At 44.6% G+C, this 14,842-nt stretch overlaps 1 protein-coding gene across 6 annotated transcripts in view; it reads left to right on the top strand.

Moving 5' to 3' along the window:
• Positions 1 to 14,842, top strand: part of Dock4 (dedicator of cytokinesis 4) — a 420,596-nt gene that overhangs the window by 386,928 nt on the left and 18,826 nt on the right. For all 6 annotated transcript variants that reach the window (XM_076550740.1, XM_076550742.1, XM_042260678.2 and 3 more), the window contains 6 exons: positions 503 to 607; positions 5,232 to 5,373; positions 6,614 to 6,780; positions 9,517 to 9,603; positions 13,656 to 13,832; positions 14,619 to 14,702. In XM_076550740.1, coding sequence (XP_076406855.1) covers positions 503 to 607; positions 5,232 to 5,373; positions 6,614 to 6,780; positions 9,517 to 9,603; positions 13,656 to 13,832; positions 14,619 to 14,702 — 762 coding nt within the window. The remainder of the gene's footprint in view (positions 1 to 502; positions 608 to 5,231; positions 5,374 to 6,613; positions 6,781 to 9,516; positions 9,604 to 13,655; positions 13,833 to 14,618; positions 14,703 to 14,842) is intronic.

Below are 14,842 nucleotides of genomic sequence, written 5' to 3'. Positions count from 1 at the left end.
AACCTGCGCAAGGCTGTACCTTCCTCATGTCCTGAACTACGGTGTGCAAGGGGGAAGCAAATCCACAGGTTAGTACACCTAGCACAAAACGTCTCCCAAAAGCCTTGGCTTCTAATTATTCATGTTAATTTCTACTTGCTCTGTATCTATGATGAAGTAAACATTTCCTTGATAGACTTATAGAAATCTTTAAGTTCCTTCTGCTCAGGTAGCATCCCGTAGTAAAACCCTGGAACCTTTGAAGGGTTGGTAAACTACAGCTTGTGTCCTGGTGAGTTGAGACGTGTCAAGGAGACCATGTAGCCCACAAAGCCTGAAAATTTTACTCAGTATGTATTTACAAAGTTGGTTTGCAGATCCTCTCCTGGAAATACTTAAAGAGAATCAGAGTCCCTTTCTGCATGAATTAAACTGTTTCACCTGTATATAGAAGTATGTTCTTGTATTTGGTATGGCTGAAATGTGGGATGGAATTCACAGAACTTCCTCTCTACTCTCCTAGATGATGGAAGCCTCTTTGTATGACAAAATCATGGACCAGCAGCGTCTGGAACCTGAGTTCTTCAGAGTTGGATTTTATGGGAAAAAATTCCCATTTTTCTTAAGAGTAAGTAATATACTTCTTAATTGGCTTTAATCCTTCCTACTCAGAATCAAGGAAACTTAGGAATTAATGGCATTTTATGACAAGTAACAAGGAGGCAATGGCATCGTGATATTTTTATTTACCCTTCTAATCTGTGAAACTATTAACCTAGAATTTTTGTCTTGAACAGTTTCTGAAGATCTAACAATCTACCCCTTCCTGAGTTTATGGTAGAACAGCGATTATGGCTTCCCTCCCTCATGTGGCATTGACTGTTGTGTTCTCTGTGCAAGCTCCATCGTTAGCATTAGAAAATACGGAGGAAGGCAGTAAGAGGGCTGGGAGGTGCAGACTGTGGGAAATAATAGTCAGTGCGAGTAGAAATCTTACTTCCAGGGCCACAGGGGAGTGGTGTTTGACCTTTCTGATGACTTTGTAAGAAGGTAAATATCACCCAGCAGAGACATCTAATTTACTGCTAGTATAAACTGTTTCTGCAGAGGGGAATTTCTGGACATTGTGTGGTAGATACACTTGGCCGTGTAATATTTTATATATGCTGTGTTCATTAGACACCTCCATCTGTAACATCCTCCATGTATTAAAACACTGGTTAAAAGAGTTCATTTACTCACCCAGGGAACTGTAGAGAAGTGGTCTACATACCTGCTAAAACTGAATCCATTTGTGAGCCACGTAGGGACCTAAATCATGTAATACCAACACTTAGGAGACTGAGGCAGGAGAATTGCCACAACTTTACAACCAGCTTTTGCCATGTGGTGAGTTCTAGGCCAGCCTGGGCTTCAGGGTGAGATTCTATCTTAAAAAACAAACAGCCACTCATAGTGACTGTAATCCCAGCACTCAAGAGGTAGAGGCCAGATGATCAAGAATCCAGGGCCAGCCAGATCCTGTCTCAGAATCACACACACACACACACACACACACACACACACACACACACACACACACACACACCAAACTGAGTGCATTAGAACTTTAAATCTCAATGTGAAAGTATTTCTGTTGATCTAAATCCTGCCTGAACTGTAAGCATCCATGAGAAAAGGCAAGGTGGCCATACTCAGAGAAGGAAGAGGAGAAAGACTTCATTTATTGTTTAATCTTTAACTTATCTACCTTCTAGATGAAGTAGATAGATGATTGGTTGATAGAATGGCCCTCAAAACAGCCAAAGACTGTAAGTGGATATTTATGTTTGGAATCACATGAAACACTCAGCTGATGGTTATAGTGTTGGATGTTAACTTGCAGGCTCTGGACTCGCCTGGGAGACAAGCCTCCAGGCATTCCCGTGAGGCATGTTCAGAATAGATTACCCTCAGGAATGCCATGCATGACAAAGAGGAAGCTAGCTTAGCAGGGACTTTCTGCACTCTCTTCTTCCTGACTGGCACCTTGTGGCCTGCTGCTGGCACCCTGACTTCCCCACCACGCAGGACTGTACCCTGGAACTGTGAGCCAGAGTAAACCGACATTCCCTGAGTTGCCATTGTCAGGGTGTTTCATCACAACAATAGGAAAAGGTGCTCCCACAGTGAGCTGACATTTTCTTTCACTGATTGAAATGACCGAGTACTTGGGTGCTACACAGGCATTCTATAAAATCCCCTTGTTGCACTTAAAAAACATGCACAAGACATTGGCGGGTAGGTCTGCCTGCAGATAAAGATCAGCTCCCGATCAAAAATAATGGCAAATGCTCTGAATTTAAAGACTGCATTTGAGATGGGGACAGGCCAGTCCTGGTCTGGTGTCAGTGTCCCTTAAGAACACAGGGGCCCGGGGACCTGGCTCTCAGTGGGGTGGTGGCCTTCTAGAGCAGTGAACAAACAGCCTAGGGGCTGAGAGACCCCCAGAGTGGGGCAAAGTGTGACTCTGCTGTAAGATATAAAATTGTACTATGTGAAAGAATACATTTTCTTCCATATCATGCCAAGAGTTGGCTAATCCATGGTGCATTGTAGGTATGGTGTTTGGAGACCATAAAAATTTGAGAGACCCAAAAAGGTTTTGATTTCTTTTAACTGTCAGAAAAAAACAAAGTAACTTTTAGGTTGAAGGAAATGTAACAATATTGTATAAATTATATATCATGTATTGGCAAATGTCGATATTGATGTGTTTATCTCTAGCAAACCGGTAATCTGACACACCTTTTTATATCTTTATGGAGGAGGAGGCCCGTGACAGTAAATGTGCTGAAGGCACACAAGCAGTCATGTAGCGCTGACTAAAATCTGACTTTATTTGAAGCATACAGTGAGCCATCCTAGATTCCTATCTACTACATGTAATTACTGTAAGTTAAAAGTGTATATAGGGCCGGGCGGTGGTGGCGCACGCCTTTAATCCCAGCACTCGGGAGGCAGAGCCAGGCGGATCTCTGTGAGTTCGAGGCCAGCCTGGGCTACAGAGTGAGTCCCAGGAAAGGCGCAAAGCTACACAGAGAAACCCTGTCTCGAAAAACCAAAGAAAAAGGGAAAAAAAGTATATATAGAGCTAGAAAAATGACTCAGGTGAAGACTACCTGCTGCTCTTCCCGAAGGACCCCAGTTGGGTTCCCAGCACCCATGCCAAGCACCTCACAACTGCCCTAACAACAGCCCTGGGGATCCAACATCCTCTTCTGGCCTCTGCAGGCACCTATGTTACATGTGGCACACACTCACACAGATACACACATGCACATAATTTTTATTTAAAAAAAATCAATCTTTAAAAATAATGTTTTTAAAAATCAGAAGTAGTTTAGAAGCTCAAATTATAAAGGAAGTTTAGCAAACTCCAGAACTATATTGACCAAATAGACCAAATTTTGTTTAATAGACAATTAGAATAAATTGATGTGTCTATCGTCAGTCATTTGAAAAATACCATTTTTCTATGTAATTGGCATTTACTTCAAAATGAAAGGGAAGGGTCGCCCTCTCTTGGTGTCTAAGGAATACTGCAGACTTCAGAATCCAAAGGAATGCTCCCTCTTTTTTAGGGGGGAGGGGGATTTCCAGAGGGGGTTTTCTCTGTGTAGCTTTGGCCCCTTTCCTGGAACTCGCTCTATAGACTAGGCTGCCCTCCCTTTTTTTATTCCAAATTAAAAATAAACAAATAGCAAGATTAAAAATGTCCATTTGTTATTTGATTAATTTCAGGATACATTTAAAAACTCTAAAACAGTGAAACAGTTGTATAATCTAAGTAGTTATTTCCCCCCTAAATGGGAAGCATTGACCCTTAAAACTGGGCAGGTCTGCTTCTATGTCATTGAAAACGAACTCTGAAAACATGTATCTGAAGCATTGTTCACATCATCCAAAAAGTAGAAAAAAAACTCAAGTATCTATCAGGTGATGGTTGGACAGGTCAAACGTAATATATACTACACATCAGCAAAAACGAGAGAAGTATACGTACCTGCCACAAGCTAGAGAACTTCAGTGGGTGCTCATTGAAGCCAGGTGCCTGCCTAGGAGGTAGCTTTAGCAGGTGAAGGGTTTGCCTAGCTTTCGGGGGCCCTCAGTTTGATCCCCAGCACTGCTTAGACCAGACATGAGGGGTGCGCGTCTGCCGTCTCAGCACTCAGGAGGTGGAGACAGGGGAAACCAGCGAATCAGTCATAAAGTGGTGGACGGGTCATTAAACTAGCAAAGAGTGTTCCTCAAAGCTAACCAGCTATTAGGATACTTTTTGAAAACATTTCCACTTTTGCAGCTCTCTGGGCTAGCTCAAATAACTCTTGGCATTTTAAAAATACTTTATTTTATGGGTGTGTTGGGACACGATCTGCATGGTGCATGGATGGAGGTCAGAGGGGAGCTTGCAGGAGTCAGTTCTCTCTTTTCCCTATCTGGGTACCAGATACTGCACTCAGGTCATCGGGCGTGGCAAGCATTTTTATCCTGTGAGCCAATTTTCTGGCCCTAATCTCCAGCATCTTTACCTGAATGAGAGAGCCCTGACCTCTAGAATAAATTAATAGAATATAACATGATATAGAAAAATAAAATAAGCTAACATTTAGCAAGGCTCTAAAACTCACTAAGAGGATTTCTAGCTCCAGCAAGCTGAGCTAAGCTGGTTATGGCATGGAAGTCACTGTGCCTTTGGTCCCTCCGTCCTTCTGAAGGCTAGAGTCGAGATGGGCCACTGCCTGCCCTCCCAATAGAAGTATAAAGCTGGTTCAGAGACTTCCAGAAAAATAATCCAGTAAAAAGGAATTTTAGTTATGGCATTGCTTCGTTCTCTTAGAAATTAGAAATTTATGTGTATGAGTTTGACGTCCATTTTATAAAAATCATCTCCAACATATGTCCGTCAACATTTTAGGAAACATTGCTTGGTTCTTGTCTTTGATGCTCAGTATCGGGCCCTCTGCATCCCCCATGCAAATGAACCTGGAATCCAGAGCATGCTCTTGGGTCTGGTGAAGGTCAATAACACGTGAGCCTCTTGCCCTTTGTCCAGCACGTTTAATTGATGAGCATATTCTTCAGACAGTTCTGGTTTATTAATGTTGTAGGGTCGTGTTGCAGTAGGGACAGATGGTCAGTTATTGCCACCGTCATAACTTTTGCCTTGTCTTTGTTGTATAATCCTAATTTTTTTTTGGTTGCACCCCCAGAATAAGGAGTTTGTATGTCGAGGGCATGACTACGAAAGACTGGAGGCCTTCCAACAGCGAATGCTGAACGAGTTCCCCCATGCCATCGCCATGCAGCATGCCAACCAGCCTGACGAAACCATCTTCCAGGCGGAGGCTCAGTGTATCCATTCCTGGTGGGCTGGGCTCCAGTGGGGTGGCACCTTCCATTAGCTACAAGGCAATGTCCTGTTCAGTGTTGCAGCCACTGTTCCCTTTTCAGTGGCCACACTCTTAGTACCTTCTCAACAGAATGTCATTATTCTAATGGTTATCATGGGATCAGTTGAGAAGAAATCCCTTAAACAGCTGGTAAGGAACCTTTCCCCTCTTCATTGGCACACAGATCCAGCCCTGCTTCTGAAGCTCTTTTTAACTGGATTTCCCATAGAACAATTTTCTTCTGACTCCCTGTGGAAACTTCTTCAGTTGAAGGAAATGGAAGCGTTGTGTTCACCACTGCACATCCTCCACCCTCCTCTCCCCCACAGTTTAATTATGGAGTGAGGGAAGGAAGAAAAAGAAGCACCTCCAGTATCTTTGGGGGGCTCTTAGCTATGTTATTCTGGACTGTGACTTAATAATAGCATAAAATTCACAGCCCCAGCATCTAAACACGGACAGCTCAAATGGAAGTTCTTTGGCTTTCCACACAGGGCAATCCACCTATCAGTTCTCTCCAAATCCATCTGAACCCCGTGGTTCTAAAGAGGACCAGGAAGCTCCCAGTGTCTATTATGGATATACTTTCAAAGCAGAAACCTAAATACGCAAGAGAAACAAGAAACTGTTTAAGAAAAAATATTTGTCTTTGTTTCTCTGGGAAGTAAGTAATTATATAAGCAAACTAGCATATACAATGTGAACTACAGCCACCCACTCTGCTTCTCTGAACTTGGTTTTGGAGAACGGATGCCACAGTTGCAGAAGGCTGAGGTCACAGCAGCACTTGGCAAGAGCAAGTCCTTGTTGGTGTTCTAGTCACTGCCTTTGATCATAGTCTTAGGAGAATTTCCATTATGAGGCTTATCATTATAAATACATTTTGGGAGCCATGGGCAGACTAAAGATCAAAGCTCATGTACAAGAGCTAGGTTGTTCTGATACCGAATACTCAAGCCCACCTGTTCCTCCCCACCCGCAATCACAGGTGATAGAAATGCCATGCGTATGTCCTGTCAGAATCGCATACTTAGGACCCAGTCAAGGCCTGAAGCTTGAGGCCTGCTTCATGAAGTGTGTTCTTCACATCTTCTGGGCAATTGTTTTAAAATGCTTTCAGCTGAAATGGAAGCACCAGATTGCTACCCAGAATGCCTTGCTGTTTGCCAAGTCAGGTTCCCTCCTTGACTCCTTCCTCCTAGATTTGCAGATATATGCTGTGACTCCCATTCCGGAGAGCCAGGAGGTCCTGCAGAGAGAGGGGGTCCCCGACAACATCAAAAGCTTCTATAAAGTGAATCACATCTGGAAGTTCCGCTATGACAGACCATTCCACAAGGGCACAAAAGACAAGGAGAATGAATTCAAGGTACCCTGCCGTCTCTGTCACACGCTGCCTCCTGTGTGCTTCCCTGAGTCTTGGTAAATAGTAACTGAGGCTACTGTCACGTGACTGGAACAAAGGGTCTAGAAGCCTCTCACGCTAGTGGCTGCCCAGCTCTACAGTGTAACCACGTGATGGGGAACACTTTCCAGGCAAGAAGATGTTTGGTCCCCTGCCAGGGAAATCTGAGCAGACCTGGGAGGAGTTCCTGAAATCAACTTCTCTGTGGCAGTTCCAAGGGTAGTGCTCCTTAGACAAGTGTTTAAACTCCTCTCCGAACCCAGTCCTGTTGTCCATTCGTGGTGAGCCATTGTGGGAATAGTGAGTATATCCCAACATCAAGGAAGCATAGAGTAAAGAGAAACCAAGGAAGAACTGAGAAGAGGCCATGTGGGCAGACGGTTGGTGCAGAGGAGACACTCACTGCTCTGTCCTTTGTTACAGTCTTCCTTACAGCAGTGCGATTAGGTTTCTGACATGAGGACCAGAGTGCATGCACATCTTGGCCTCTGCCTGAGCTGGGTTGTCTGTCCTCACTATGCCCAATGTGCCTTGCCAGTTCTGCATGCTCCCAGCCAGAAAGAGTTCTCACAGCGCCACTGGGGAAAGGAGGCAGATGTTCAGAAACCAATTGTGACCATCCCTTTCCTTGAAAACAGTGATGTGGCAAGCCTAGGATGACCCCCGTGACTCAGCATTCACACATCAACAAACTGTCAAATGATCTTATCTGTGAGTCTGTTGGCTTAGCATCCCTCACAGAAAATGCTCCCTTCTTAAGCTAGGAGGCATCTCCTAACACTTTCTCCTGCCTAATGTTGACCCAAGCCTTCTTGCCCATCAGTTCCCAGAGCTTCCAGTAGTTAACTACAGGGGTTATTCCCAGCCAAGAGGAAGGGGGTGGTAGTGGTAGCCTTGCAGAGTTCTGCAGAGACTGAATAAAACATGGGCTTTTGTGAAAGGTTTGATGTGCATTTACTGTGGATCCCTTCAGAAATCTAATCACAAAATGCTCTCATGATAAAAGAACAAAAGATAGGCTAGAACCAACCAACCAACTGCACCAGCACCAGCAGCCTGCCCTGCTGGCCTCTTCTCGGGGTCGTCCTTCTCCCTGTGGATTGAACAGTAAAAAGCCCATTGGAAAACACCACTGAGGGATTGCTGAAAAGACCCACAATCATTTTCTAGTCCTTTCTGCATAGTTCGAATTCTCTTTTCCTCCTCCAGAGTCAGCTAATTAGATCTAATTAGAGTATGATACAGTTCTTTTTCCTTGTGCTCGCTTCCCGTCCTCAGTCATGGATGCACTCGAGTCATACAGTTGGCTTGCACAGAGTCGCATGCCCATGACCGTTAGCCTAGCACTGGAACCCACGTCTTCCAACTCCCTCTCTTTTGCTTCTCCCGCTGTACTATACCCCACCCCACCTGGCCAGCAATTAAATGATCAGTGATACAGCTACCTCACTGGGATGGATCAGGTTAAATCAGGCTCCCTCTCCCTGTACTTATGGCCTTCCGAATCTGGCTCCAGCCTGTCCTCTCCACAGTCTGCCTAACCGCCCTCCCTCTTGACTCCGGCAACACCCACCCTCTCTCTTCATTGGTTGCCTCTCACAAGCAGTTACAGGTCTGTGTGGGCAGCCTTCTGCCTGCTCAGCAGCCCCCACTCTCCTCCCTATGAACTTTTCACTCGGTAAAAACCCAGCTCATTTGTCTTCTCAGAAAGCTGCCGTACTGATCCCCGACGATGGCATGAACATCTGCATCCTATGCACACCTTGAACATCCCTCTCATCCCTCTGAGCTCTTATCTGCTTGGCTCCCTATCGCAAGCAGATCCCTCAATCTCTTGCCACGGGGGACTCTTCCATAGTCATCTCAGTAGCTCTTCACTGGTAGAAAACATCCTCTTTTTAACCCCTCTGTGGTCTGAATAAATGGTGCGATTCCAAGAATGTTGTCGAGTTCCTGTCCCTCTTGGTAGCACACTACATAACAATGATAAAGTGTAAATTCCAAAACTTGTTGATAAAAGCAAACCTTGTCATGTACAGTGGAGCAGCTGTGTTTCATGTCTCCTGGAGGAGCTGGGTCCTGGTCAGGAGTCCAGCTCGAAGCCCACAGGTGCCGCTGAGTTACAGCAGCTCAGCTTAGCACCAGAAGTGTGGCCTTGTGCATCTGGCAATGGAGAAGAGATGAGGCTGGAGGGCGGGGCGGGGAGTGCCAGCCCTTCTGGTAATCAGAGTGTGGCTTTGGAGTGGCTCAAGAGTTTCTCTGCAACTTAAAGTCTTCACCTTAAACAGAAAGTTCAAGCCAAGTAGTCCTAGAGTCCTTTCTCCCTTTAGATGGCTGTTACTCTGACCTTGTCTTGATAGCTCATACTATTGCCTCTTGTAGATGAAAATGGCTAAACCTTGAGAAGTGAAAGGGTTAAAGTCCCATTTTGGAGAAGCAGTGGAGGAGACTGCTTACAGCCTGCTGTTGTGTTCTGGCCCGTGCTTTCTGAGCAGGTACTCACTTGCTCTGCAGAGAAGGTTTCAGGCCGTCTGCAGAATTACCTGCATGCGTTTCAAATGCATCGTGCTCTGACTGTTTCACCAGTTTTCCCTGTGAGGACTAAAGAAAGACTGCAGGAGTGAGCAGCAGCTGGTCAGACGTGGCTCAGGGCTTAGAAAGAAGGGCAACATGAGAGTGACTTTGAGTTATGTTTTGCAGAGTCTCTGGGTGGAGAGAACATCACTCTACTTGGTGCAGAGTTTACCTGGCATCTCCCGCTGGTTCGAAGTGGAAAAGCGTGAAGTGGTAAGGAATGGAACGTCTTCCCCACGTCATCCACACCCCAGCTGCTCCCCTCGGGCTGAGCCCACTCCTGATTGCTTATGCTCTTTCATTCCCCGGGGTCCCTCACAATACTGACTGCTATTACCCAAGGCTTTGAAAGTGGATGTTGATATTGTCCTGGTTCGTCCAACCAGAAAAATTCTTTAAAGCAATTATGGTTGCAGCATGTAAAAACAACAAAAAGCTGTTGGGGTTCCTGAGTGACTACCAGAATGCCAGGTCTCTTAATGGTGCCAGATCTGTGATCTTCATTGCCTACTATGTGGCAGTCCAAAGCCAAGAAGGCAGCCTATTAAGTAGTCATCATGTTGGAGTTATGCAATAGGTATTCTGTTCCCAGTTTTCAAAATTTTTACCAAGAAGTTAGAAGCCTTTGATAAAGATGATCATCATCAAGATGTTGAAAGAGTGTAGACTCAAACAGATTTTTAATGATTCCAAAACCAGCTCTGTTGTTCTCTTTAAGCCTTGGTCTTCCTGTTGGCAAAATGAACCTAATAAGAAGCCCCTTCATATAAAGCTTATGTGAAGTCTGTCCATACATGGAGCCTGTGCTGGTTTGGTCTGCAGTGGGAGGGATTGTGTGAGGAGCTGAGCAGGCCTGGCTGGAGCCTCAGTTAGAGATCAGTGGATGCCGTTATAGAATCTGGTGGCCACAGCTCTTGAGGATTCTCGGGTTGCCGGGCGTCTCCCCAGCTTCCATCCCCAGAAAAAGAGAAACAGGAGAGAGCAGCTGTAGGCAATAGGGCTGGGACTGCACCCTGGTGTCTGTCCCTGCTGCGTTTCAGCGTGACAGCCAGAGGACCCCTGTATTGGATTGGCCTAGTATCCTGTTTGAAATAAAATACATCAATTGTAAATCTTACCATGCAAACAATACCTCAGTTAAGTAGCAGCCCACTTTGTCAATAAACAAATAAGGGTAGTTCCCACCCAAAATATCTTTCCAAAATGGCTTCTCCTGCAAAAGTCTCTCAGCTGATCATGTTCAAAAGCTAAGGGTTGGATGAGTTTTTCATTTCTTAGTGTCAAAATATTAATACAGCACCCTAAGCAAATGAAACCCAATTCAGGAAATCATGTCAGCCCAGGTGTGTCTGCATGCAGTCTGCATCAGGGGTCCCCCAAAGCTGCCTGCTGGTGTGGCGTACTTCAGTGCCTTTCAAGGAAGAGGGGAGGCTGCCACACACTGTGCTCGCAAAGTCTAGTTATTATGCTTCCTACAGAGCGGCAGAAGCCCGACCCCCAGCAGCGTTCTTAGTCCTCCATGCAGCATTAACGATTCAAGGAGCCTTTGCAGATCCATGCAGCCCAGAATGTTAAATCTTGTGAAGATTCACCAATGGTCCTAGCCCAGGAAACAACACACACACACACACACACACACACACACCCCTCATGAAAAGTAGCATGCTGCTAATGATAGAGAACTACTAAACACAGCCTTTCAAACATCAGCCGCCTACCTTCTTAGACGATGTAATCTTACGTTCTAAGAGAACAAGTCACACTGGGCCACTTGGTTCCCTGAGTACAGCCCACTCTCGGCAGCCTCCGTGTGGTTCTCCCATCCCGCCTACCTGGAATGCTCCATGATCCACTCGCTCACTGGCTTGGCTCTTGCTGTCCGACATGGGGCTTCAAGAACATGGTGGATACTCAGTAAACACAGGGAATGAATTGAAATGTCTTGTCTGCAATGCCAGAACCTGAAAGACAAAAGATATTCAAAGTTTGGCCTCAAATTCATTTGCTCCTAGAGTTCACGGTAAAGAAAGACCATTGGTATGGATGTTTGCCCAGCTGCCTGTCAGACACCATCCACACTAGGAACACTAGCCACAGGGATGAAGGCTGCCAGCTTAGTTCTACCTTGATTTCTCTACTCCTTACAAGGTGTGTGGTGTCTTTAGCAGTCAGGTCTAATCAGCTAGTTCTGGGGGCCACCGAGAGGAAGGGTGAGCGCCTGGATTGTTTTGAAGGCCCCCAGAGCCTCTTTGGCTGACGGTTCATAAGGAAGTATCTCAAACCTGGCACTATCGTCTTGTTCAGTGACACCCGACGCACAGCAGCAGCAGCAGCAGCATCTCTATCCAAACATCCGGGATAGGGCCCTTCTAAATCTTCCTTACTTCTCTTTTAAATTGGCTTAAAAAGTAGTCAGCGTCCATATGGCTTTTCTGTACACTCTTAGTTCTGGTTACCTTCTTCCCTTCTTGTCTCCTCTATCCACCCACACCCATCCTTTCTTGCCCTTTTCACCCTCACAGTTCCCCATATTTATATCACCTGTGTGTTGCAGTCTCCACCCCCTTAAGGCGTTTTCCACCCCAGTAGCAGAGAGGAAGTCCACTTAGTTTTGCGTAACTGTGTGTTCTGCCAAGACTTGTTCCATTCTCCTAGTGCTACTTGTGACATTTTTCCAATTAAGTATGACAAGAATGCTTCCCATGAATGCTTCCCATTGCTATAATTATCCCACTGTATAAACAGACCACAATATATTACACATTCTCTTGTTGATAAACAGTAATTTGGGGCAACAGTTATAAAGATTTTTATACATGGTTCCAGCTTCACATTGTAATACATGTCCAGCTCCATCTTTTTTTCAGGTGTATGCCTGTGAATAGAATTTCTAGACCATGAGATAAAAATCATATTCTGTGTAATTTACATAGTAGATGGGCGATGGTCCTTCAGCCGTTTCCCTGGTCGATGCACCAGCCTGAACTTCCAGGGGCAAGGAAAGGAACTTTGGTGTCCACAGTTACACTCTCGCTTGCTATTGCCACATTTATTTTTACCATTCTAGGGGGTGTTTTATACCACGTCACTATGGTATTAGTCTTCATTTATTTCCTGGTCATTTTGTAGACATTTACTGGCCATTTTGAATTTATTCCTCTGTGAAATTGATGTTTCAATCTTTTGCCCAATTTTTCTTGGGTTTGTTTACCTTTTTCTTACTGGCTTTGAAGTCTTGTACATTCTGTGAATGGGTTCTTTGCTGACTATGCATATTAAAATCATTGATCATGTATTGTGACTTATACTCCCTCCCCTTTATATTACCTTTGATAAATGTTTATTCTTAACTTCCATACACTTGAGTTATTCTGGGACTTTTCAGCGTTGCTTTAAGATAGTCTAAGTGGCCTTTTATCTAATTTGTGTCTCAAACTGAAAGAAGAAGAGCGTAAGTGTGCTTTCTGTATGCCCAAATTGCCTCATTACTAAGAGTTTGGCAGACCTTCTCTTCAGAGAGAATGTAGTAACATTAACAGCACAATGCCTTCTATTGGAAAAACACTTTGATCACAGTCACAATTAGGTCCCTTGTACCTACCCAGTAAGTCATTATGATTCTGTTGGCTCTGTGCCAAGAAATAGATCCTGGCATGTATGTGATTATCTTGTTTTCTGTAACTCCCAACTGTGTGCCATCCTGTGCCACCATATGGTGCTATTATAAATGCATATGGGGGTCTGTATGGGCATATGTCCCGTCTCTGCAATGAGGCTGAAAGATCTTTGACACCGGAAGATCTGCTAATGTATCTGTATTTCCCATGCTGTTCTGTATCCAGTAAGCACCTAAAGGGGTGAAACATTCATTATTCGGGGTCCATCAAAAAGAACATAAAAAACATGGGATGCTTATTGCCATGCTGTTAGAAAATGGACAGTTGCTGGTTACCCAAACCAGACTTCCATCGGTGGATATAGTCCCCTGCTGTTCTCACTCCTTCCTGATGAATGGGTACCTTGACTTCCACGTCCTTTTCTGTGCTATGGGATAGCTCCCGGAAGAGATGTTGATGGGAGCCACTAAGAACCACGGATGAGTCAAAAGCTGGATAACCTCCCCCCCCCCCACCTCTCTCTCTCTCTCTCTCTCTCTCTCTCTCTCTCTCTCTCTCACACACACACACACACACACACACACACACACGTCTTTAGTTTTGAATGTCATAAAAGTGAGTAGATATTTACACTCATTTGCTTTTCAGGTAGAAATGAGTCCCCTGGAAAATGCCATTGAAGTGTTAGAAAACAAGAATCAGCAGCTGAAGGCTCTGATCAGCCAGTGTCAGACGAGGCAGATGCAGAACATCAACCCCTTGACCATGTGCCTCAATGGAGTCATAGATGCCGCAGTAAATGGTGGAGTTTCCAGGTACCAAGAGGTGAGGACTGAGGATTGCTAGAGAAGAAATGGTCGGTGGCGATGCCTTGGGGCTTTGTGAATGTTTTTGTGCAAAAGAAAAAGAAAAATCTTTTTGTTGGGCTCATTATCAGTGACAGATGGCTGCAATCAGCACAGATGTTTGTAAAACAGAACAAATGTATAGTCAGCCATTTGTGTGGTCCATGTATTCCATCTTCATGATGAGGTACTTTAAGTGTGTGTACTTGTGTTGGGATGAAAAAAATGTAGTGAGAAGGTCAGAACTGTTTAACAAATATCTACCTAAAATAATTTGCCTAGTCAAGGAGGTTCATGGGTGTAGTCTTGTGGTTGGTTGGTTGTTGATGATGGTTTAGGTAGACTTTTCATCTGTTTTTTGTTGTTGTTGTTTTTATTTGTTTGTTTTTGTTTTGTTTTTTGTTTTTCAAGACAAGGTTTCTCTGTGTAGCTTTGCGCCTTTCTTGGAACTCACTCTGTAGCCTGGAAGACCATCTTGGCCACATTGAATCTTAAGACAATTTATTTTAGTTTATAATTTATTATTATAGTTTATTGACTTGGGACTTGGGTCTGGTTTATTTATTTATTTATTTTGCCAGAGATGCTTAGTGTACAAGCTCTGGCTTTCTGAATGTTGCCTGTGACCAGCTGCCCACAGATAGGACTCTTTCCATCTGTCCCCAAACATGTTTCATAATCATACTATTTCTCTACATACGCCAAGCCTTAGGAAAGTAAGGAGTGTGCCTTTTACTTCCACGGTGACTCTCCCTTTTCCTCCTAGGCATTCTTTGTCAAGGACTACATTTTAAGTCATCCTGAAGATGGGGAGAAGATAGCACGGTTGAGGGAGCTGATGCTTGAGCAGGTAGGACAACAGAAGCAATCATTCTCTCTGGCTCCCTGTGTTGTGACAAAATACCCACCTACAGGCATTTGCATGAACAGCCTCATCGAGGCAGCAATAAGTGGACAGATCCACCTGTAGTGTGTCCCAACTGGCTAATG

Source organism: Peromyscus maniculatus, chromosome 14, assembly GCF_049852395.1.
Source record: "Peromyscus maniculatus bairdii isolate BWxNUB_F1_BW_parent chromosome 14, HU_Pman_BW_mat_3.1, whole genome shotgun sequence".
NCBI lineage: Eukaryota > Metazoa > Chordata > Mammalia > Rodentia > Cricetidae > Peromyscus > Peromyscus maniculatus.
The sequence above is the reverse complement of the archived record's forward strand: the minus strand, read 5'-3'. Positions and strand labels throughout refer to the sequence as shown.